The sequence below is a fragment of the Rhynchophorus ferrugineus genome, unplaced genomic scaffold (assembly GCF_030347505.1).
Source record: "Rhynchophorus ferrugineus isolate W39M unplaced genomic scaffold, kcgeb_rfMv2 rfM11, whole genome shotgun sequence".
Taxonomy (NCBI): domain Eukaryota; kingdom Metazoa; phylum Arthropoda; class Insecta; order Coleoptera; family Curculionidae; genus Rhynchophorus; species Rhynchophorus ferrugineus.
Window position 1 is genome coordinate 4,561,388 of NW_027472590.1, and position 24,562 is coordinate 4,585,949.

Below are 24,562 nucleotides of genomic sequence, written 5' to 3' on the forward strand. Positions count from 1 at the left end.
GTGTGTTGTTCACTTCAAGAAACACGTTTTCACTTAGTCTATCAATGAAGGGAATAATTCAAAGCCGTCCGTAACCGTACTGGTCAAACATTTAAAAGCCACATGCAGGAAGCGAAACCTTCTTTAAATAACGCGATTCGAGATTCCAAACCTCCTCCCCTCCCTCCGCCTCCACCTTAGATTTTAAAAATGTATGTCTGGTTTATCTATGGAGTCGATCGTATATTTCTTCGGGTTTCCCCGCCGGTTTCGACATAAATAATGCATCAAAGCTTACGCGGATACATTTTTCAACAGGAACGGATCTACCCCCTTTTTTCCGCATTAATTGAAACAAAACCTCGATGTTTTTCGCCGGAAAATTAATTCCGGGACCGTTCGGGAATAAATACCTTCTCAGCGACAGCGGACTGACCGATTGGCAGGCGCTCCTGCTGCCCATCCTCACCGGCGACATGTTTTTGTTGAATTGTTCGTCGCAATTGCGGATGCCGTATATAATAACCTCGTCGGGTTCCGTTGTACAGGTTGTGGTCTGAGTCGTGGGCGTCACGTTGTTTTGTTTAAGTTGGGGTTCGAGCGGCGAAGACGATATGGATTTGTTTGCTGAAAATAAAATTATTAGTTAATACTAGTGATCGACCAGTGGATGAAATTCGATATGTTATAACACAGTTCTGATATAGTTCGTTATATCACGAACTTAATAACCGAAAATTAAAGTAAAGTATATGTCTGCATATTAAAACATTAAAATATACGTAAACTATCTTAAGAACTAACAGTCCCTAATCTTGTTAGATTTAAATCAATTAACAAATTATTGGTTTGTTTAAATTACCACACCACTGAACTTTATAAGAAAAGCATCATAAGCAAGTTTATGTTCATAACCGCAACAACATTTTTAGAGCATCAAATATAAATAATTATAACTTATAAAAATAAATAGGAACCATAACTGAAGTGATATATGTTGCTTTATTAAAACAGATATTTATATTTAACTTCAGAATATATTATGGATATTTTGTATTTATTTCTATTGTTTCTGCTGTATTTTCATTGCAAAAATAATAAATAATCCAGACTGATTAAAAGAATAATTTGTTTATACACATTTTTAAATAGAATTGCATTCTTCTTTGTTATTTTACTACTTGCTTGTTATTTTTTGCTTTATTTCACTCTTTAAGATTTATATATCATATATTCCGGTTAGTAGATGCATTTATTTTAAGCTAGCGTTTTATCTGTTTTATATCTGGAAACATGCCCTTGCAGCTCATCTTTATTTTGCATTCAATGGCTTCTGGTTCATCTACTGCTTCCTATTTTTTCGCTGCCCCAAATGGGCACCCCCAGTTCATCAACAAATGAGTAATGAAAATTCTATGAAGCTATTTATAATTGTTAATATTCTTTGAAACGTTCATTTTAACTCTTGATGTACAAATCAATATATTTATTACCAGCGATATTCGATTAGTGCTTTTCATCAGGAAATGCTTTTAGTTAAACCCGAAATGAATTAGAATTTAATACCACTAAAATTTACAAATTTATTTTCGTACTTTCAATAAACAAAAATAACTTAATTTTAACTTAATTTGACTTTTTTAATCATAATTTTTATCTCTTATTAAAATGTTTAACTCGTTATCAGTTTTAATATTAAATAATCACTCTAACATTTAAAAAACAAATGTTTATACATCCTGTATCATAATTGTTATGTAAATATAGCTTATTAAATATAGTTTTAATTTCTATTAAAGGAAAATTCAATACATAGATTCTGAGAGACCGATAAGAGGCATTATTAAAATTTCTTCATCTAACATCATGAAGTCGTGTTTGATATTGTATAGAATCTCAGTGGGTACAATATGCTTTGAGGACGTCTACGAAGAACTAGCTGGTTATTTCCTAACCTCAAACAGTGAATAAGAGCCTTTTAACTAGCAAATTCACTCTTCTATCTGTAATAATCTTACTAATAATGATATTTGAATGAGTTCTCTGCCTTTTGACGTTAATGTAAGGTAACCAAACAGAATAGTAATACGAATGTGAAGTTTTAAAAAAACAATGGGTGGAGATGAACTTTAAACTATAAAAAGAGAGTGCAAAAAGTAGTACTTTATGAACATACATATTTTATTTACGCTGTATTAGCTTGAAATATTGTTAAATTTCTGATGTACTCTATGATATTCAAGCTCAATCAACCAAAATCATATACACTACCGAGCTATCAAGCTTGGTTTTACTGTTGTTTTTTTAATATCCATTAAAGAGCTCGAACAGTCTAATGACTTTTATTTTTCTATAGCATGAAACAGCGATGCGAAAAATTAAAAAGTGTTTCATCAATTAGAGAGGGTATCAGACGAGTTTCCATATCAATTCCGTTCATTTGAATACTACGAGGGCGAGCCAAGCGCCACAGTTCGAAAAACGCGTCTGCTTCTAATCGATATATATATATATATATATATATATATATATATATATGTATGTATGTATGTACGAAGATCAGGAAATTAATCGTCGAGATCGTATTCTCTTAGCGAGTAAATTAATTTGAGGGGTTGCGTGGTATTCCGTCGAAAATTGGGTCGGGACTTGTTTGTCTCGAGAAGTTATCATTTGTTTATGGGGAAAGAGAGGCGAATTTTCGTTATTTCAATGAAATTAAGGAGAACTCGAAAAGTGGAAACAAGCGATAATCCACGCCATTAATGCAAAGCAGAATCCTCTTAATTTTGTTTGATATAAACCGCCATTTGTTGTTGTTAATCATTAAAGCATCATTGTACACAAATAATTAATAATGAATTCATAAAAATATGCAAATAGTTTATTGTCCAAGAGCTTCAATTGCGAAGGTGAGCAAATGAACGTATATTTGACCTAAATCGAATCTACCCGAACTAAAAACATATCTTTGTACCACACTAATAGGCCATATGACTAATCTTGAAAAACCACCTTATAACAATTATACTTATTTACTTTACCGGGACTAAAAGCTATTTCTGCAAGAAATGGATTTGAAAAAATGTGCTTACATAATTGTTTTGGTCACAGAAGACGGCTTGAATGGGTGCAAGTCTATACATTATTTTAATAATTTTTGTGCTATAATCACACATTGTAATATGTATAGATGGTAGAAGTGTTAATCAAATCCCATCATGATGATATTATAGAAAGCCAATATCAAATATGATGTATCTTGTATATAAAATAGTCGGATGGGTTATACTTCACCAAATCAAGGGTAACGGATGTGTTTGTTTGACTGCATGTTTGACTGAATAATGTTAATGAATCAAAATGTAATTTTATCAAGTTTTTATAGCAAATTACGTATATTATGCCAAACAAAAATTTTAAACATTTCGGACAAAACTTATGCATAGACAATGCATGAAAATAAAGTAACAGAAAACAGGTGGAGATCTAGATTAAAACTTTATGAGAGAACTTAATGCGTTGAAGCATATCTAAAACCAGATTTGGTAAGACACTTTGATGATAATTTGTGCTTTTTATTTTCCCAAATATTGCATGGTAACTTGATACAATTCCAGTTTCACTTTTTAGATCCACAGATAATCCACAGTTTAAGAAACTGAAACATCCATCATCACATGTATACAATTAAAATTATTTCTGTATTGTAGTTACTATCAACTATGTAAAATTAATAGTTTTTAGCCCTATCAAATAAATTTGCATCAGTATCTTCACACTATAAATCAAATTTTTTTCGTATTACAGTCATCAAACCGGTTATTTAGATATTTAACAATGTTATATAGTGTGGGGTAAAAGTCCCGCTACCATTTTGATTTCACACCATCTTAGTTATGTGAGATTTAGCTCAGTTCTGTTTTAACCGTTGTATTGTATAGACGTCCAAATTTTATTATGGAGATGAGTTGAGTACAGTAAGGCAATCCTAGGTCTGTCTGGTGAAATGGTTTTTTTTGTGTAAATTTATAATGAGCGATGAAGCCCATTTTCTTCTAAGTGGCTACGTCAATAAACAGAAATATCGGTTTTGGGAAACACAGAATCCTCAATTATTTCATGAAATATCATTGCATCCACTAAAAACAACTATATGATGTAGTATTCATGCTGGAAGTATCATTAGTACCTATTTAAAAAAAATAACCTATGTGTTGCAGTTACTGTTACTGCTGAACCGTACCAAGACATGATTCGAACCTTTCTTGTGGCTGAAATGGAAGAGCAAGGACTAAAGGACTAGAGGACATGTGGTTTCAGCAAAATGGGGCTACAGCACACACAGCTCGTTCAACAAATCAAATATTGTATGACCTTTTTCTATGAAGACTAATTTCGCGAAGTGGCGATTTAGCATGGCCCGATCTCCAGATTTAACAGCACCTGACTTTATTATGGGCTGTTTTTAAAATCAAAAGTTTATGTGAATAAGCCCCAATCGATTCAACATCTAAAGGACATTATTTGTCACAAAATTAAAGAAATTCAGCTTCAGATGTTGCAGGATGTCATGAAAAATGCCTTAAAAAGAGCCAAAAGTTGCATAGCGATTCGCGGTCACCATTTAGCCGATATAAATTTTCAAACAACACGAAAAAAAAAAAAGACCAAATAAACCTTTTATGACAACCAAACTTACTTATCTTTTCTTTGAGCAAAGATTTACACAATTAAAATGGTAGGGGGACTTTTGGTCCACCTGTTATATATTTGGATTTATATTTTATGTACTGGGTTACATCAATTTAGTGTTAGATCTAGGTTAAAGCAGTAATAGTCATCCGACTTTTATATCTGCCGTCTTCTAAAATTTAGATATTGAACGAACTTAAGTGAATTGGCCCTTTAAATAATTAATGTAACCTCAAGGTTATTATTCCCGCGACCTACTCGGTGCATTCGAAGTAAAAGCAGGTTCGTTTCGTACAGGAAATTGTTGTTCCCCGAGATATAACGTGTCAGATCATAAAATCATAAATTTAATGGCTCTGTAACGTCTGCTCGGTCCACAAACTTAACGAGATCTACCGAGTGTCGAGTTTTAATAACCGTTAAGAATCGTAAAATATGTGAGGTAACTAATTGGATTAGCCCATTGGTAATTATCAGCGGAGATATACGATTCAATCTTCTCAAATTTACGTGCATGGTTCGAGTTTTCTTCATAGTCTCAGTAGATTCCTGGTATAATAAAAATTCTAGCTGTTTTTTAAATTTTGATGCAAAAAAATAACTTGATAATAAAATAATCAGGACATAGAACAAATAGTTCCATGATTATTCAAGTAGCTCTAAAAAAATAGAACGTAAAGTGTAGCTCAGTAACCAAGAAATATACAGTAAATAGTAAAAAAAATAAATAAATAGCACAATAAATTAACAAAAAATTAAATAAAAATCGTTAGCCGTAACATGCGCAAAAATGTCCTCCTTATTCGCCTAATTTCATTCTTGCAAATATCTAGCTATTAAAAAACTTACCAAAAAGACATTTTTTAAAAGAGTATTTCATATGAAGAAGGTAATAGCTTCCATTTAGTAGTAGTAGTTGTTCTATTGAATTTTGTAATCTTTGTAGGAAATCTTTTTGGGTATATACAAGATACATAGTTTCAGTTTTGCCATACATTGTTTTAAATATTTTTTTTATTGTTCCAGACATCAATATTAACACTTGTTTAGAAGTTAAGGTTTTATATTTTATTAGCAATAGATCTTCTCCAGAATAGAGAATATAGCTCCCTATATTTTATTCTTTTATATTAATTTTACATGCTTTTTCCTTATTAATTTAACATCTAATAGCATACCTAAATATTTGACGCTATTTTCATATAATACAGTAAAACTATTTAAGTATAAAACCTCCGATTTTTTTTAGAACTTTGTTAATGTAGTTGATTCAATAGACTTTAAATTTTATCTACCATCAGTTGGCTCAGATATTTTTACTTGACACTTGTTCGCAAGTGAAACAAGTATAAATATATTAGGAAATTTATTTTGTCAGGTATTATTACAAAACAGTTACCAACTCTTCTCCGCTATATGTTTTATAGAAGATATATAGTTGTTTGTAAATTAATACCTTATTGTGCTTTAGCATTATATTTTGTGACAAGAAATCAATACATCTCTTTATATTTTATTTTTTTTATCTATTGTCAAACCGAAATATTTAATACTATTTTTACAGTATTGTTAATAAATTTGATAATCTTTAACTCTTATTTGCCTCTGCTTGACTCTGCTGATTTTTTCATCGATAGCTGTCCTTTTATGTGATGTCTAGCTCATGTTTACAAAGGAGACAAAAGAAAAATTTTGTTTGAACATGTATTTTGTCATGGAGTATCAAAAAAATTACCAATACTTTGTATTTACATTTTATGGACGATATATATGATTTCTGATGGATCTAGATTAAAAAATACTAAAAAAATTAGCTATAAAGTCATCTCGGGAACCATAAAGGGGTTATATATGATATAAGACCATAAAATGATTATTTCCATAGTAAAATTTTTATAGCCCGATACGAAATATCCTCCGTACAAAGAAAATATATTTTATGCAACATATTTAAAACACGCTATTTGATATTTTCCCCATATATCGACGGAAACTATGCCGGTCGTTAATTTCGTATCCCCAGTATCAGTTTCACAGCTAAACATCTTCGTTCGCCGCCCTGTAGCTGTTGAATATTCATGATTCCGTTGTGGAGTGGAAAACATAATTTCCCCAGCCGCATTATTAAATAAATAACGCGTGTTTGAACAACCAACAGGCATCTTAAAGACCGTCATCAAAATATAACGTGCATTCCAGTCGAAAACGGATTTTGTTTGCTGGAGAAGTTGTTCAGGCTCATGTCAAATCCTCGTAAATCACTTATTTTACAACTCACTTAAAGGTTTGTATGATTTTGTTAGTTAGATATCGTGTTGGGATATATTCTGATTTTTTTTCATATTAAAAATGGATTTATACAAATTTTTCTCGTCTTTTGTGCGATATTTCTTCACTTATTCAGAATATCGAAATCAAATGTAAGAGGTAATCAAAAGAGGCTATTTCTGGAGTATACGCTGTTTCTGGAGTATGCCAGAACTTTTCATTCACGCTGCAATTTTGTATCCACCACAACTCTTGATATATCTTGTCATTCAAGAGGAGACTTTGCTCAGCAGAAACACTTTGTCACTCAATGATGATTCAGATCTAGACCACCTTGACTATTGGATATTTTTATTCCTCAAGACAACGCTTCAGGGAGAAAAATATAAATTGCTCTATGAAAAAGATTTCTAAGAATATTTTGAGTAGAAACTTTGACGAATAAAGTTTAATTTACACACTGAATACTCGATACATTTAAAAAACCCATACGATAATAGCTATTGCTCGTAAAGAAATTCAACCTCACCACCAAAAATTGACAGTAAAATTTAACAATTTCGAAAACTGTAGCTGCTGAGGGCAACCTAATTTCCAGATGGCGCGATACTCCGGGGTTAATAGGATCAGGGTTCATTGTCAATTTTCAGATAAGAACTGATTTGGTATAGTCGGAAATTGATTTTGTTTGGCAGTCCCGATAAGTGTGTATTGGAATATCCGAAACTAAATTTTACTACTGTTGTAAATATTCTTGACATTTCGATACAGATGCCACTTTGGCGGAGCCCTATATTTATGTTAGTCGTTATGGTGGAGGTTTGATGGAGATAATGTCAAGAATCGTTGATAATAAGGGCAACTGATATGTTTGTAAGGGGGAGAAATAAGATCATTCGTGCTAGTAGGAATAATTTAGTTTGTACATAACTAGTTTAAACTATATTTTTTTAAATACCATTTCATATCAAATAGATACAAGCACTTGAAATAAACTGTCTAAACAAAACTATAATTCATCAACATACGTACTTCATCACGCCACTTATATAACCGTCGCTATAATCAGTTAATTTGGAATGAATTGTCTCAATATCCAGCTTATTCCACAGATTTAGCTCTTCCAGATAAATATTTCAGTTAAAAAGGTGATGCTGTGGATGACTAGTATCCTAGCTTTACAGGAAAACTCTACTGGGAAATATATTACAAGGGTCACTACTTATATTTACGGAATTGGGAACACTGTTGTTATGCGAGTCCACCTGACGGTTCCATCATAAAATTTGACATTTTTGACGATACACGCACTCAGAATATTATGTCACAAGGGTGCTATTTGTTTATTTTATATTTAGTTGAAAGTTTCGTCTCGGCAAAGAATTTAACTGAATCGTGAATATTTTCGTGCAATGATTTTTACGATTTCCAACATGGATTATCACAACAAGAGTGCATCAATCAACTTAACTTGACTTTTGGCGATGAATCTCCACCACCGTGTATCGCTGGTTTAGTGAATTCAATCGTCGTCGTAGTTCGCTGTCCGACGAGTTTCGTGAAGGTCGTCCAAAATCCTCTGTTGTGCCAGAAATTATCGATGCAGTGTACGAAATTATTAAGCAAGATCGTCATGTCACCTATTGTGGTATTGAGGCATCCCTAAGCATTAGTTCCAACAGGATATATGCGATTTTAGATGAACACTTAGCTGTGCGAAAGTTTTGTTCGCGTTGGATCCCACACAATTTGACAATCGCTCAAAAAAAGGCTCGTGTCGATTGGTGCAAAAAAGTGCTTAAGAAATTCAATCGTGGTGCTTCGAAAAACGTTTGAAAAATCGTGACAGGTGACGAATCATGAGTATATTCGTATGAACCCGAAAATAAGTAACAATCGACTCTATGGATGTTTCAAGTTCAACTAAATCTAACAAAAGTTGTTTGCACACGAAGCACTTTAAAGAAAATGATGGCCACTTTCTTCGGGAAAACTAGTCATATTGCAACAGTGCCTCTAGAAGATCGTAGAACAGTAAATTCTGTTCATTATGAAAATGCGAGCTCTCAAACACCGGCTCAAAGAAGAGACTATTTGAGCACTCAACACATCGAATTGATGGACCATCCGCCGTAAAGATCTGACTTGGCCCCCAATGACTTCCTTTTGTTCCTATCCGTGAAGAATAAACTGCGTGGTCAACGATTTTCATCACTCAAAAAAGCGTTCAAAAATCATGTTTTGAAGATACCTCATTCTATTTATTTTTTTCCTATTCCTGAAATATAAATACTGACTCTCGTATTAATGTAACTACAAATCTATAGTTCCATCTGGATCTAGTATATATAGACATTTACCCCAGTTTTTGTCGCCGTTTCCTACGCTTTGATTCTGCTGTAAATGCAGAGCGACTTCCTTGGTTTGATCTCGCTTCAGCTGCCTCTTTCTCTTTCTCTGACACTTGACTATACACACTACAACGATCACGATAATAAGTAGAACAAAAATACCTACACCCACTACCGCGAATAACAAATACTCAATGGAGAACGACACTATTATCACTATCGGATCCTCCTTGAGGATAATTCGAATGGTGAAGTTCGACTGGGCAGTACCGGCAGCATTCTCAGCGTGACAAACGTAAGTGCCATTGTCGTCAGCGTTCGCATTGTAGATGAACAGTTCGCTGCGCTTGTTCTCGGTACCTTCCTCCACGAAATACATCAGATGGACACCCGGCGCGACGTTGGTGTTATTTTGGAGAAGTTGTCCATCAAACCACCAGGATACCTGCAATTAAAATACATGAAATTAAACTATTTTACGTCAGAAAGAGTAACTGGAGGTAAATTGAAAGGTCCCCGGCCTGAAACAGAGATGGCGCTACTAAAATTAAGTCCATATGTGTTTTGGTTAGCCTTGACCCTCAAAAAATGCGTGTATAAATTTGACAGCTGTGAGGTTGTTACTTTGTGAATTATAGCATTTTGAGTGAAGCAACTTTTGGAAAAAAATGGATAAAAAAAAGTTCGCGTGTTGAAGGGTGATATTGATATTGCTTTTTGAAGGGAAAAAATACAGTTGAAGCAAAAACTTGTCTTGATGCCGAGTTTGCCGGTAGTGCCCCAGGAAAATCAACCACCAAGGATTGGTATGTTAAGTTTAAAAGTGGTGAAATGAGCACCGAAGACGGTGAACGCAGTGGACGCCCATAGAGGTTGTTGGCGATGAAAACATTAACAAAATCCACAAAATGAATTTGAATGGCTGTAAATTGAAATTGAATGAAATAGCAGACACTCTAAAGATATCAAATGAAAGTGTACTCTGAGCAAATCGGGTGATGCGCGAGCTCACTTTTGACCAAAAATAACGATGAGTTGATGATTCGGAGCAGTGTTTTAAGATTATCAACGTCTGACGTCTGTATTTTGGGATGCACATGGAATAATTTTTATTAACTACCTTGAAAAAGGAAGGAGCATCGACAGCGATTATTACATAACATTATTGGACTGTTTAGGATACGAAATCGCCGAAAAATAGCCGCATTTAAAGAAAAATAAAGTGCTGCTTCACCAAGACAATGCACCGTGTCACAAGTCAGTGAAAACGATGGCAAAAATCCTTGAATTGGGTTCAAATTGCCTCCTCATTCACCGTATTCTACAGATCTGGCCCCCATCGACTATTTTCTGTTCTCAGATCTCAAAAGAATACTCGCTGGGAAAAAAACTGTCGAATGAAGACGTGATCGCCGAAACTGAGGCCTATTTGAAGCAAAGGACAAATCGTACTACAAAAATGGTATCGAAAAGTTGGAGTGTCTCTATAATCAGTGCATTGAATGACTTGAAGGAAATTATGTTGAATAAAAAAAGTAATTGTCAAAAAATATGTTTTATTTTGGTAGGCTGAGGACTTTTCAATTGATCTGTTATTGTCGATACCGACTGTTATATATATTACAGTTTTGTTTATTCAGGCCATTAGAAAATTGTATTATCCTTGATCCATTTGCTTCCATTATACGCTCCAGCTACAGTAAACATCTTTTTCGTATCGTCAGCTAATTAGTCAATATTGTTTTCAGATTTTATCTCCGTATTATGTGACACAGAATAGCATTTGGTTCGAATAATTAGTTAATAAAGTCTAAATATTTACATTAGCTTGAAAGGAATGATTCTTAATTTTTCAAGGTTCTGAGATGCTGGGAGATGGGTTTAAAAGTAGAATACTGTCGCTATTGTCTTATTCAACATAATAAAAATAATCTATTAGGAAAAACCGAAAATCTACTTTACAATCTTATATTAGAATTAGTATTAAAGCAAGACTTATTGTTATTTAACAGGTCAATTGAAAAGTCCCCGGACTGATGCATAGATGTCGCTACTAGAATTAAATCCATATCCATTTTTCAGTTAGTCTTAACCCTTAAAAGATGCGTGTATGAATTTTACAGCTGTCGGATCATTAGTTTCTGAGTTATAGCTTTTGGGTGAAGCAATTTTTGTGATTGTAAAAAAAATGGATAAAAAAGAAATTCCAGTGTTGATAAAATAATGCTTTTTGATGGGAAAAAATATAGTTGAAGCAAAAACTTGGCTTGATGCCGAGCTTCTTGATACTGTCCCACGAAAATCAACCATCAGGATTGGTATGCTGAGTTTGGACGTGGTTAAATGAGCACCGAAGACGATGCACGCAGTGGACGCTCATAAGAGGTTGTTACCGACGAAAACATTCACAAAATGATTTTGAATTGAGTGAAATAGCAGACACTCTAAAGATATCAATTGAACGTGTACATCATACCATTCACGAATATTTGGGTATGAGAAAGCTCTGTGTAAAGTGGGAGCCGCGCGAGCTCACTTTTGACCAAAAACAAGGACGAGTTGATGATTCGTAGCAGTGTTTGAAGATTTGATAGCTCCATCATTTCACTCCAAATTCCAATCGACAGTCATCCGAGTGGACTGCACACGATGAACCCGCTCCAAAGCGTGGGAAAACTTAACAGTCGGCTGGCCGATAATATATAAAGCTTATGGCGTCTCTATTTTGGGATGCGCATGGAATAATTTTTATTAACTATATTGGAAAAGGAAGGACCATCATCGCCGAAAAACAGCTACCTTTGAAGAAAAAGAAAGTGCTGCTTCACCAAAATAACGCACCGTGTCACAAGTTAGTGAAAACGATTGCAAAAATCCATGAATTGGGCTTCGAATTGCTTCCTTATTCACTATATTCTCCAGATCTGCCCCCCAGCGACTATTTCCTGTTATCAGATCTCAAGAAAATGCTCGTTGGGTAAAAATTGAAGAATTTGAAGCAGAGGACAAATTGTACTACAAAAATGTCATAGGAAATTTGAAGGGTCGCTACAATCGGTTTATCAACCTTGCAGGGAATTATGTTTTATAAAAAAAAACTAATTTTTCCAAAAAAAATGTGTTTTTCTGTGGTAGACTAGAGACTTTTCAATTGATCTATTATAATATTAAAGAAAGAGAAAAATCAGGATTAAGATTAAGCCAGATTATTCCGAGAAGCTATTCCTTGATAAAAGAGAAACTCGAATTCTTTTCGAATTTTCTGCTAAATCGCCAAATAACAGCATAAAATACGAAGTACCTTATTCATCGTTTTTAAAAATATATAATTAATTCATTCCGGGTTAATTAATACTTCAACGAATAAACATTTACCAAATAAAATCAATTATGGCCGTATTCTCTTTGAAGGATCTCCAGGAGCAGAGATGTTTTCTTTTATATCGGCCTTTTTCCCGTAATTTTTTACGATGATCCTGGCAAAGTTATAATTAGAATTTTTTTATTGACTGAGGAACAACGGAACTTTGGAACAGTTCCGATAAGAATCAATATTTATTTCTGGAAGGCGGTTCCGGGATACGTTTAATTGGGGGGAAACAGGTATAATACTGACGTTTTGATTGTGATGTTATTTTTTTCTTTCATTACTTGTTCTTAATTTGCTTTGCGTAAATTATAAAATGGCAGAAACAAAAGAAAAGAAAATTACGTAGTAGAAAAGAAAGTGAAATGTATATAAAACAGAAAGTGGTTTAATACACAATAATACAATAAGGAAAAAAGATATATTCCAACTGAAGCAAAGAGATAATAGAACATTAGTGGTAAATATTTTACTAAAACAATTAATTCAAGAAGCTAAAAGGAGTAATAAAATATGCGGACAAAAGAAATAGACAGGTACAAACACTAATGGAAATGAAAGAAAAATTTAAAAATAAACCCAGTGAATCATAAGCTCATAGGTCATGTGCTTGTATGAATATTGATCAGCGATATCTATTGGTAAAAGTACAGAGTCTAACTATTAAATTCAATAATTTTGACATTTCTCTGCATAAGTAGATAACGAATTTTTGAGTGCAAAGTGTTGATTTACAGCGATATTGAATTACTCAGTGTATATATTATGTATATTGAATTATTCACTTGTTTGATTGGAAGAAATATCTTCCGAGGCTCCTTGAGGACTTTTAAAACTTTTTGGTGGTACTGCTTTGTCATATCCTAGTTGTCAGCTTTAGTTTCACTGACTCAATAGTGGCGATTTTTATATCAATGACAAAAAACAGTCTGAGGGACTAAAAAAGTGCGAAGACAATGAATTGTTAGAGTTTTTGGGCGAATACTTAGCTCAAACTCTCAAATAACTTTTAGACAGTTTAGGTGTTGATTCAAGCTAGCTATCTGACCACCGGCTTCTCACATCGGTGCAGCATAGTTTTGCTGGCACACGATTTCGAAATATTGAAGAAATGCGAAAATAGCCAGCATTGCCATATTACCAGAAAAATGGAAACAAAATTGTGAAAATAATGAAAAATAATTTGAATAATATATATTGCAACAACTGTTCTCAAAAAATTCCTTTTCACTGTTAAAATATGGTTAGAATAGATTCAAGTATCCAATAATCACCATAGAAGAGTACACATGAAGAAATAATTAAATTAGTTAAATTAATTAAAACTAAACTCTATTGCTACAAACAACCTCTTCAGAAGCGACGATTCATTAGGTTTAAGTTCCATTTTTGAGTTACAGTACAATTTCAAAGTATATTAAGTACTTTTTAGTTACAGAAAAAAACAAAACTTTACATTAAACTTGCATGCAAAGTTTGTATCATTATTTTCAATAAAGCCAAGGAAATGAGGACTAAACAAATTTATTTTCGAACTTGGCTGGCTAGACATATCTCTACAACCTATTTGTGTTTGTAACCTCTAACCTAAACCACAAAAGTCTGAAATATTTCATAAACAACATGGAATAACAATAAGAGACAATATTAATTTTTAAACATTCTTAAAATTTTCTATCCATAAGTATCCAACATAAATATTTAAATATTTGTTGGAAATCACTAATTTAATATTACTGAAAGTTCGAGCGTAAACATTACAATAATAAAAAAGTTATGGTAAAGTATCATGTCCGGTTATAAAAATAAAAATATACAAAATTTTAGTCATTAAACATTTCTCCTTTTCTTTACTGTCAATGGTGTTATTTGGAACACCTGTACTGACAGCTGGAATTTAGCAGGTATGTCGGAAAGTCATTACCTTTTCCTGTTCTGAAAAAACTAGATAGTTTTCAAGAAAATGGAAAAATGTATTTATTCAAAGTATTGGAAATTTGATGCTATAAATCCTGCCTTTCCGTCAGGAAATTTATGGATGCCATCCCATTTTCTAACTTGTTCTAAGTTGGCGAAGTGTTGATCTGTAAGTGCGTGTCCACTTAATACTAAAAGTTGATAGTCTGACGGGACAAGGTATGGAGAGTACGGCGGGTACTATAATATGTCCCATTTGAGTCCTTCCAACGCTTCCTTGACCGGTTTCAATTCGTAATACACCAAGCACAGAACATTGCTCCCTAATAATTTATTGGGGTACAGTTGACGCTTCTGCCAATTGTTCTTCAGTTTGGGTTGGATCTTCATCCAATAACACTTGCAGTTTGGCATTTTGAAACTTTTTCTCGCCTCAGATGTTTTTAAGGTTACAGCATGCGCATCGTAAGTTTCTAGCAACACGCGATGGGTCTCAGTGGCTTTTTCTTTTGATTGAAGAAGCAAAGCAATGCGGGCTGCAAATGCGTGTTTTGAGACATGAAACTTAACAATTTCGAAGAGGTCTAAATTTATGACGGTATCTAAATTTATGAGAGGGATCCAGGAATTACTTTCACCGCAGGAAGCAACATACGAAAAAATATACCAATCAACAAGAAAAGAAAGTGAGAGCACACTCTTGCACCAGTTTTGAATGTTCAAAACCACGCCTCACATGTCTTTAAAGTTAGAGTTGCCCAACTTAAGATTTTACCAGCAAAAGATAACTTTTGCACAAAACTTGACATTTTCAAAAAGGTATAAATCTATGATGGTGTTACTTTCGCAAAATATAACATATATAGCTTTGAAGCTTGATTTGAGTAGAACAAAAATGACGTATGTTTCATACTTAAGCCTAGCGACTTAGCAGAGCTAGGAAAAACGCTAATAACTTTCCATTATACCGGATATTAAATTTTTCCCCATCTCCTTTGTAACTTTTACGTTGTTCTGAATACAAGCAAACATTAGAATTGATTAATACGACTGTATTAATGTTTTGTTTATGTTAATTTCGCTTGGCTTACCGTCGCTTCGGGCACTGCGTGAACGTGACACAACAAAGAGACGTTCTTGCCTTCACCGAGCTCCAAGTAGAAGGTTGTCGGCGACACGTCTGGTAAACAGGCCAGTTCCTCTTTGGGCACGTTTTTCACCAGCATGTGTTGAAGACGCGTCGGCTCAACGCACGCCGGCTCCCCGGAGAGGGGGATGTGGAAATTGATCAGCCACTGGTGGAAATCCTGGATGTGACAGTCGCAGGTCCACGGATTTTTTTGCAGCTCGATGCCTTTCAGGGTCTTGGGGAGCGTCTCCGGACTGCGGATCGTACGCAGACGGTTGGAGTCTAAATGGAGCCACTCCAAGCTGTGAAGACCTGAAAAATTGTAGAATAAATAATAAACGTGTTGGCTACAATCATTTTATTAAAAATCACCATTATATTCATAATTTTTTTCTTATTTTAAAATTAAGAAAAAAATCTTCATATGGATGTTATTTATAATATAATGTATTACGTCCTACTAAATCAGAAAAACCAAATAGGTTTACTAAATTAATGAAAATAAATATCTTAGAACATATGTACATGTTCCATGTAGTCATATAGGCATTGGACTATCGAGTAGCAGCATAGCCTAGATTACAGATCTAGGATTTTCGTATATATTTGATAACGTTGGAAGTACTCCAAGTGTCCATTTAGTACTCGATTTATTCAACCCACAACAGCAAGATTTCTACTCAACAATAATAATGATATTTACTTATCATAATAAAATGATAAATATACATGTTATATAAATATGTTTGAAAATATTTACTTTTAGAAAGAGATTTCTTGAGAGATTGATGAATAAAATGTCTCAAATTATAAATACATTTGAAAAACACTAAATGATTATATTTATCAACAACGTAAAATTACGAGATGATAATAGTAATTTAGGAGAATCCTTAAATATTAAAGACAACCATTCCTGTCTTCTTGTTATTTTTATAGATAGAATCATTGCTAATTGGCTAGGGTAAGGTCTCTTGAAAACTTGAGAGACTAATATGGCAAATAATGGTATTACAATATCTGAAACATTTCTTTTAAAGACTAGAAAATGTTAACTTCCTTATATAACGAAATAAATTGAATTAAGAAAATTGAAATTCGGTTACAGGTTCCGCCGCACCAGAAAGCACTCTGTCTATTTTTTAACGAGAATTTGAATAGTAAAATGAGAAGGAAAAATCCGTTCGGAGTTTAACACTAATTAAATTTTTTAAAGTACTACTATGTATTAAATCATACCATAATTGTATAAATCAACAAATTATATATGCATTATATAAACGTACTAATATAACCCAATATTAAACATATTTGTCATTATTTTACGAAATTCTTCGTTAGGACAATTATAGTTACGATTTAAGCATTAATGAACAATAATCCTCAATGATTATTCATCGGTCTAGTTCGTAAAGTTTAGAAACTTTTAAAAACATTGGGTTAACTACTAAAATTACGAGATAAAGGGCCAATTTTTCAAAATCCCGAAATATAAAAGACAACCCTATTTATCGAAAAAACAGCAACAAATTGCCTAGAACACTTACCTTGAAAGGCACCTTCCTCGATATCCGCGATCTCGCACCCATTAAGCTCCAACGTGTTGAGATAGGACAAATGATTGAAAGCCAGCTTCTTTACGGTCGCAATCGGATTGGAGCCGAGCGTCAGCTTCATCAGAGACGGGCAATTCATAAAGGCGCCCGTGGGCACGCTCTCCAGAAAGTTGTGCGACAGGTCCATTTCCACGAGATTCGTCAGCCCTTTGAAAGTGTCCTTATGTATGGCTTTAATCTGGCACCGCGACAGGTACAAACGTTGCAAATTGACGAGCTGCTTTTTGTGGAACAGTTCTTTGCCCAGCTTCCCCAGCCGGTTGTCGGAGAAGTCGAGGACCTGCGTTTCCGGGTCGACGTTGTCCGGAATATCGGTCAGGCCTTTGTTGGCGCACTCTGCCGTTCGTTTGCCGTTTTTCCACTTGCAGATGCAGAATAACGAGCAGGCGGATACTTCGTTCGCGATTTGCAGCAGCATTATGGAGTACAGGTGCCAGAGGGATATCTGCATGGTGTCGTTCGATGGTGTATGATCCCCTGACCAGCTAAAATGACACGTCTTTCATGATGCCGTTAATAAACATCAACCTGAAACAAGACAAATAATTACTACAAAATCAGTTTTCAATATAACATTGAACAGATAGAAAATATAGTCAACTCAAAACAGTAGTGACCTGTCAGAAAATCATCTACAAAAAGACATCTACTCTTACAAAAACTGACACAAAAACTTTTACCAATCACCACTTCTAAATCACTTGAGATAGTTGAAGAAATATTTGAAGTTTTTAGTATAACAACTGACGTATTATAAAGCAGCATAAATATAAGTTTCTAAAAGTTTTTAATGGATTACGCAGAAGATTTCTCAAATATAGCAATCAAACTGGGGATTCTAAATAGTAAAAGGTTAAGCTGTTTAACAGTTGTTTATATTAATGTGGAATATTTTGAATAATTACAAACACAAATTGTGATATATATATATATATATATATATATATTAGCTTATATAATTAGAAGTTATTTGAACTTTATTGAAGTCGTCAACCTCTTCTCATCCCCAAAAGAGAAAAAACCAGAACGGCGGGCATCCCGTTCATCCATAATTCATTCCAGGAAACAATCGAAATTATTATTCCGCGTGTATTTTCCCGGTTTCAAAGTTTTTTTTATCAATCGGGAATCCGTGTAGCGAACGAAGAAACGCCCGACGAAAACAGTAACTGGCGAAAAACGCGTTTAGACCATTTTAACCCTTTTATTAAACACCAACAAAGGCAAAGTTATGCCGCGTTTTTACATCTGAGCCCCTGACTGACTCTCCCCCTCCCCCCAACGAGGGAGAATTTAAATCAGGAACGGTCGTCGGTTCCCCCTTTGAAATTTTTAACGAATTATCACGGGCCATGATAAATATTTCGTTTGTTCTCACGTAAAAGTTCGAGATTTTAATTGTTAATCGGGCCTTATCGAACACATATAACCGTCTTTTAATTTAAAAAACCGACACAAACGAAACAACATCGGAAAAATGATTTCTCGCGGTTATGTCGTAGAAAATATTTGTTCTCCCGCTTGGTAGAATGGTTTCCGGGTGAGAGGCGCCTCCCTAGTCCTTCGCGATAACGTCCTGGTTTGGTTTTTGTGCTCTGTCGCCCGAGGAAATTGATATATAAGTAGCTTGTAGTTATTTTTGTTTGTTTTGTTGTGTCCCCCTTCTTCACGTCGATACGTCGTATGGGGAGAATTTAATTAAAAAATATAAATGGGATTGTTACCTGAAATTCTCAGATATCTGAAGTCCTACAGGTACATATCCGTCACACCTTTCTGGTGCTCAATGCCATTTTTTCATATGCTGTTCAATATCATTTTCAAATAGTGATAAGCGGGATATGACGGAGCCGCATCACTATAAGTTTCTAAGAGTGTTTGACGTGCTCCGTTAGAAGATTTTGGAACATCAATAATAATGAATGCCGAGATTGCAAATGCAAATATTGCAATAGCTACCCTTGTGATAATATTTTACTAAAATAAACAATCTTCATATAAACAGGAAAGTTAAACACCAAGTCACTTTCCAATCGCTTGACATTGTACCTTTTAATAATCACTTATCCATGGACAGAGATTGGGGGAAATGTATACTTCTTCAACGGGCTTCGAAAATGTTTCATTAAGTCGTCCTAATACTGACTATCGACCGCAACGTTACGCCTTTGGACGCTGTTAACCTTCTATTATTTAGGTGTTCACATCATGAGAAGTTCTTTGCTGCCGAATTCCAGCTCCAATATCTTAAATATTTTCTTTTATGGAAACACATTCGGCTTCTAAAGTAACCCAATAAGACTAATATGTGTTGTGTGTGTAGAAGAGAACACACGTTAGATTAATAGATGCAAGTGTATGTATATTTATAGTCTATTCAAAATAGCAGTGAACAATATGTTCCTGTCGCAAATTATAAGTTTGTTTTGGTAACTTTGATTGTTATTTTATTTAAATAAGAATTTTGTTATATGTCAAAATCCAAATGTACTAAAACTCAGAGTCGGTGCGGCAACATTGCGTCATCAATTCAGATCACGTGGGTTCACAACTATTTTGAATTGACTATAGGTATATGTCCTTTGCCCGTATTTGGTTTCAACGCATTTATATACAAACATAAATTAAAATTGAATGCTTGAAATATATAGTAATATAGGATTTCGTTGCAGATACAAAATGATAAGAAAAAACATAAGATTGATATACAAAATGGTACAAAATGGCCGACTTTAAGCAACAAAATAATGATTTATTATTGAAATCAATGAATTATATCTTGAATCTATCGATTTAATCTGGCTTGTCGATTAATTAGGTTTATTAACGGTTATTCTACTTGATGACCACTAAAATAAGTATATTTTTATTTAAAGTGACAGTTGGTAAGAGAACGCAGACATTTGGGAAGCAATTACGCTTTTAGAAAAATATTTGAAAATATCGAAAACGATAAAATAGTAACAATTATTCCATTAAAATTAATTTAGAATCTCTATATAATATCTGTATGTCCTATTATTAACAGAACACAAATTAAACACCAGTGCTTTTTTGTTAGAAACACATTAATCATCATATTAGTCAGAAACAACAACGTGGAAATTCGGTCTCCAGAGCACCATATACATCATGGTAATAAATGATTAGTCAGGAAAGAAATTAAAGCCACAAGAAGCTACATCATCGCCAGAAATGGACCGTAATGATTAGGTCAGATTTATCTAGGAAATGGAAAGCGGGTTCCCCGACCGAAACGCTTATCAATCAATTAGTCGGATTTGCTTGATTGTGTTTTCATATTAGGTGTTACATAACGCGAAACCATTCCAGTAAAAGGGATCCGATGAATAAAACAAAAGAGCGTGAACGCGAAAACTGAAAGTCAGAGAAAAAGTGTAATATATAAATATTTAGATGATTTAATTAATGGTATCCGTCTTTCTGTTACTTTGTTAATTATTTTGTAAGTTATCGTTACCCAAAGTTCCTTTGGTTATTATAATTTTCTAGACTAGAATACCATCTTAACGAAAATATACGCTATTTATAGTTTCGCTACCATTAATGGACATGAATAAATATATGCCACAAGAACGAGCAGAAATAGTGACAATATTTATTGACAAAACAACTGTATGGTATGGCATTCCTATAGTATTGGTCCCTATTTTTTTAAATGACCAAGATTTTCCAGTAACTGTTACTGCTGAACGGCACCAAGACATGATTCGAAATTTTCTTGTATCTGAAATGGACGAGCAAGGACTAGAGGACATGTGGTTTCAGTAAGGTGAAGCCACAGCACATATAGCTCTTTAACAAATTCAATTATTCAATGAAATTTTTCCACGAAGATTAATTTGAGTGACGATTTAGCATGGCCAGCCAAATCTCTGGATTTAACATCACCAGACATTTTCCTATGGAGTTTTTTTTTAATCAAATGTTTTTGTGAATAAGCCCAAACGATTCAATATCTTAAAGGCAATATTCATCACGAAATTAAAGAAATTCAGCCTCAGATGTTGCAGAATGTCGCGAATCGCGGTCACCATTTAGTTGATATAATTTTTAAACCGAAACAAAATAAATGTAAAGACCAAACAAACTTTTTATGAAAACCAAACTTACTTATCTTTTCATTGAGCGAAGTTATAGGCTATCAAAATGGTAGTGGGACCTTTAGACTACGTTGTATTTGGTGAATATAGCAGGTAGGTTACGAATTCTTATTTCAAATCCAACAAGACGGTCCTCCTGCTGTTGAGATTAGTCTCGGGTCCGAATCCTGTTGGCTTATGGTAGTAAATTTATGTCTGCGATTGTTTAACATTTGTGATTATTCTTAGGCGAGGGTGCAAAATCCGAAAAGTAAAATGATCTCGGTCACTCCTAACTGTCAATGACCATTCGGCAGGCTTAATGCCGAGGACCGTGATTCGGAGCCGACGTTAAATAGTAGATCCAGACCAGATAAACCCTAATTTGTAACAAAAAAAAACTATATCTTTTCGGATATAGGTTTTCATAAAATATGCATCATTAATGCAAAATACACTAAAATATATAGGAATATTCTATCGTAAAGTCATTTATTAGCAGCTATTAGAAATCTGAAGGAAATATGTTTCTTTTGATCTAGTGTACTCAATACACATTTCTAATAGCAAATTTTTTTAAATTTTAGAGTTATTTTCTTCCAACCAAAAAACCGAAACAACTCATCTGGTAATTGGATTTATTTTCTTTGTTCTATTCGATTAAATTAAATAACATTGCAACTTTGCAAATTCTAAACAAGGAAATTGATACAACATGTATTATCCAAAACTACAAATGCAATCCTAAACTTCCGGTTTGTCACTTGCCAAATTTCCATTAACCATATTGTTGTTGCTAAGTGGTTCGAGCAAATAATCGCATATATTTTTCGAATGCATATAGAAAGCTGAATGTGTTCATTAACATTGAGGCACTTCAGCAGTATTTTTCCCCGAATTAAACAGAAACAGTCTGGAATAATTACCTATAACTGAAAGTAGAGTTTAAATATAGAACGATGAAGTTAGTATTTGGAATGAAACTTATTGAAAAGGCTATTGCTTTAACAAAAAGGAGTGGCGACTTATTGAAAAGGTAATGGTGAATATATAAAGAAAATATATTACAATGAGGGATAAAAACAATCGATAAACAACCAGAAAATGACATGTACGTTCACTCGTTGTTTCTAAAGCCTTGAAGTATTGAAGTAATGTCAGTTTTACAATTATAAATAACTAATTTTATTTCTCTTTCAGGATATTTCGATTTTATTTTCGCTAATATATTCAATCAACTAATATTAGCACATCGTATAAATTAATTGAAGTTACCATATCACATATAACCAAATAAAATAAGACATTTCACAAGTCTTCCATCGCCGTAATTCAAGTAGATACTAATTGAAACACATTTTAACAGAACCTTTCAGGAAATGAATATATACGACAGCCGTATCCATTATACAAGCTAATTAAAATATACTTTCCAAGTTTACTATGAAATGAAAGAATAGGAAAGTTATATTGTTAAGTTAGTCGAAGTTGGGAATAAAAATTTATTATCGCGAAATGATTTATGTAAGTTGTGCTGAATTTTTAAAACAAAGTTTCCGGTTACTCTCGCGGAAAAAAAGAGTAATTTCTGTAAAAGTTCGATGCCACTAATTTATGACTTCTAACTTTAATTTTTGTTATATAATCTGGAGCGTTCATTTTTCAAATGAGTAACAATATATTCTGAACACCCTTTTCATAATGGGATGGCAGGAAATATTCTAGGGAATATACTGAAGAAACTATTATACTGCAAAAATATACATCATAAGAAATATTATGGTAAATTATAATATTTGTTTCTAGATGCAGAAATAAAAAAAGATTCGGTTGAAATCTGCAAATATGAATGAAAGAGATTTAGTAAATATCATAGTATCAACATAATTAGAATTCAGTCAAAACAGAAGCACCATCAAATGTTTCTTAATTCTGCCGAATCTGTCCATAATAGCATTTACAGTTTTTGTCAGAAATCCTTTATAATTAAGTAGCGATATATTCTGAACATCCTTTTCACAATGGCTTGGCACAAAGTACTCTAGGGAACATACTGTAAAGAATATTGTACCGTAAAATGTACATGATTAGTATTACTATGGTAAATTATAATTTTTGTTTGTAAGTACTTCGAGATAAATGAATTTTCAGTAGAAATCTGCATATATAATTAGAAGAAATTTATTAAATATCATAGCATCAACAGAATCAGAATCCAGTCAAAACACAAGCAGCATCAAAATTTTTTTGACACACAAAAACCTCATTATAGAGTCATTGGAATTTAAAAGTCCCTGGCCTGACCCATAGATGACGCTACTAGAATTAAATCTAGCTCTAAAGCGTGTGAAAATGCAACAGTCGTCTGGCAAGGTTATGGCGTCCGTATTTTGGGATGCGCATGGAATAATTTTCATTGGCTACCTTGAAAAAGGAAGGACCATCAACAGCTATTATTACATAGCGTTATTGGATCGTTTGAAGGACAAAATCGCCAAAAAATGGCCGCATATGAAGAAAAAGGAAGTGCTGTTTCACCAAGACAATGCACCATGTCACAAGTCAGTGAAGACGATGGCAAAAGCCCATGATTGGGCGTCGAGTTGCCTCCTCATCCACCGTATTCTTCAGATCTGGCCCCCAGCGACTATTTCCTATTCTCAAATATCAAAAGAATGCTCGCTGGGAAGAAATTTTCGTCGAATGAAAAGGTAATTGCCAAAATTGTGGTCTATTTTGAAGTAAAGGACCAATCGTACTACAAAAATGGTATCGAGAAGTTGGAGGATCGTTATAATTAGTGTGTCAGCCTTGAAGGGAATTATGTTCAATAAGAAAATCTAATCTTGCCATAAAAATGTATTTTACTATGGTAGGTAAGGCGTCAGAGGGCAAATTTATATATTTATAAATAAGTACCATAAATATTTACTTTTTTATAACTTAAAATCGATGTTACATATCAAATTAGGTAATGTAGTGATGGGTAATTAGATTTTTCGAAACTATTTAGTCCGGAAAGCCGTAAATACCAGAGACCCCACCATTCCTAGCCGGAAAACAAATAAAGAGTAATGGAATCGGAAGGAACGACTGAAACGCCGGTGCATACCAGGCCGTAAACATAAAAATGTGAT

The 24,562-nt window shown here is 33.7% G+C and overlaps 1 protein-coding gene across 3 annotated transcripts in view; it reads right to left on the reverse strand.

Moving 5' to 3' along the window:
* LOC143204685 (uncharacterized) overlaps nucleotides 1–24,562 on the reverse strand; it is a 333,208-nt gene that overhangs the window by 19,031 nt on the left and 289,615 nt on the right. For all 3 annotated transcript variants that reach the window (XM_076417400.1, XM_076417399.1, XM_076417402.1), the window contains 4 exons: nucleotides 17,254–17,850; nucleotides 15,669–16,018; nucleotides 9,303–9,738; nucleotides 393–606 (listed from right to left, as the gene is read on the reverse strand). In XM_076417400.1, coding sequence (XP_076273515.1) covers nucleotides 393–606; nucleotides 9,303–9,738; nucleotides 15,669–16,018; nucleotides 17,254–17,773 — 1,520 coding nt within the window. In that variant the 5' untranslated portion in view covers nucleotides 17,774–17,850. The remainder of the gene's footprint in view (nucleotides 1–392; nucleotides 607–9,302; nucleotides 9,739–15,668; nucleotides 16,019–17,253; nucleotides 17,851–24,562) is intronic.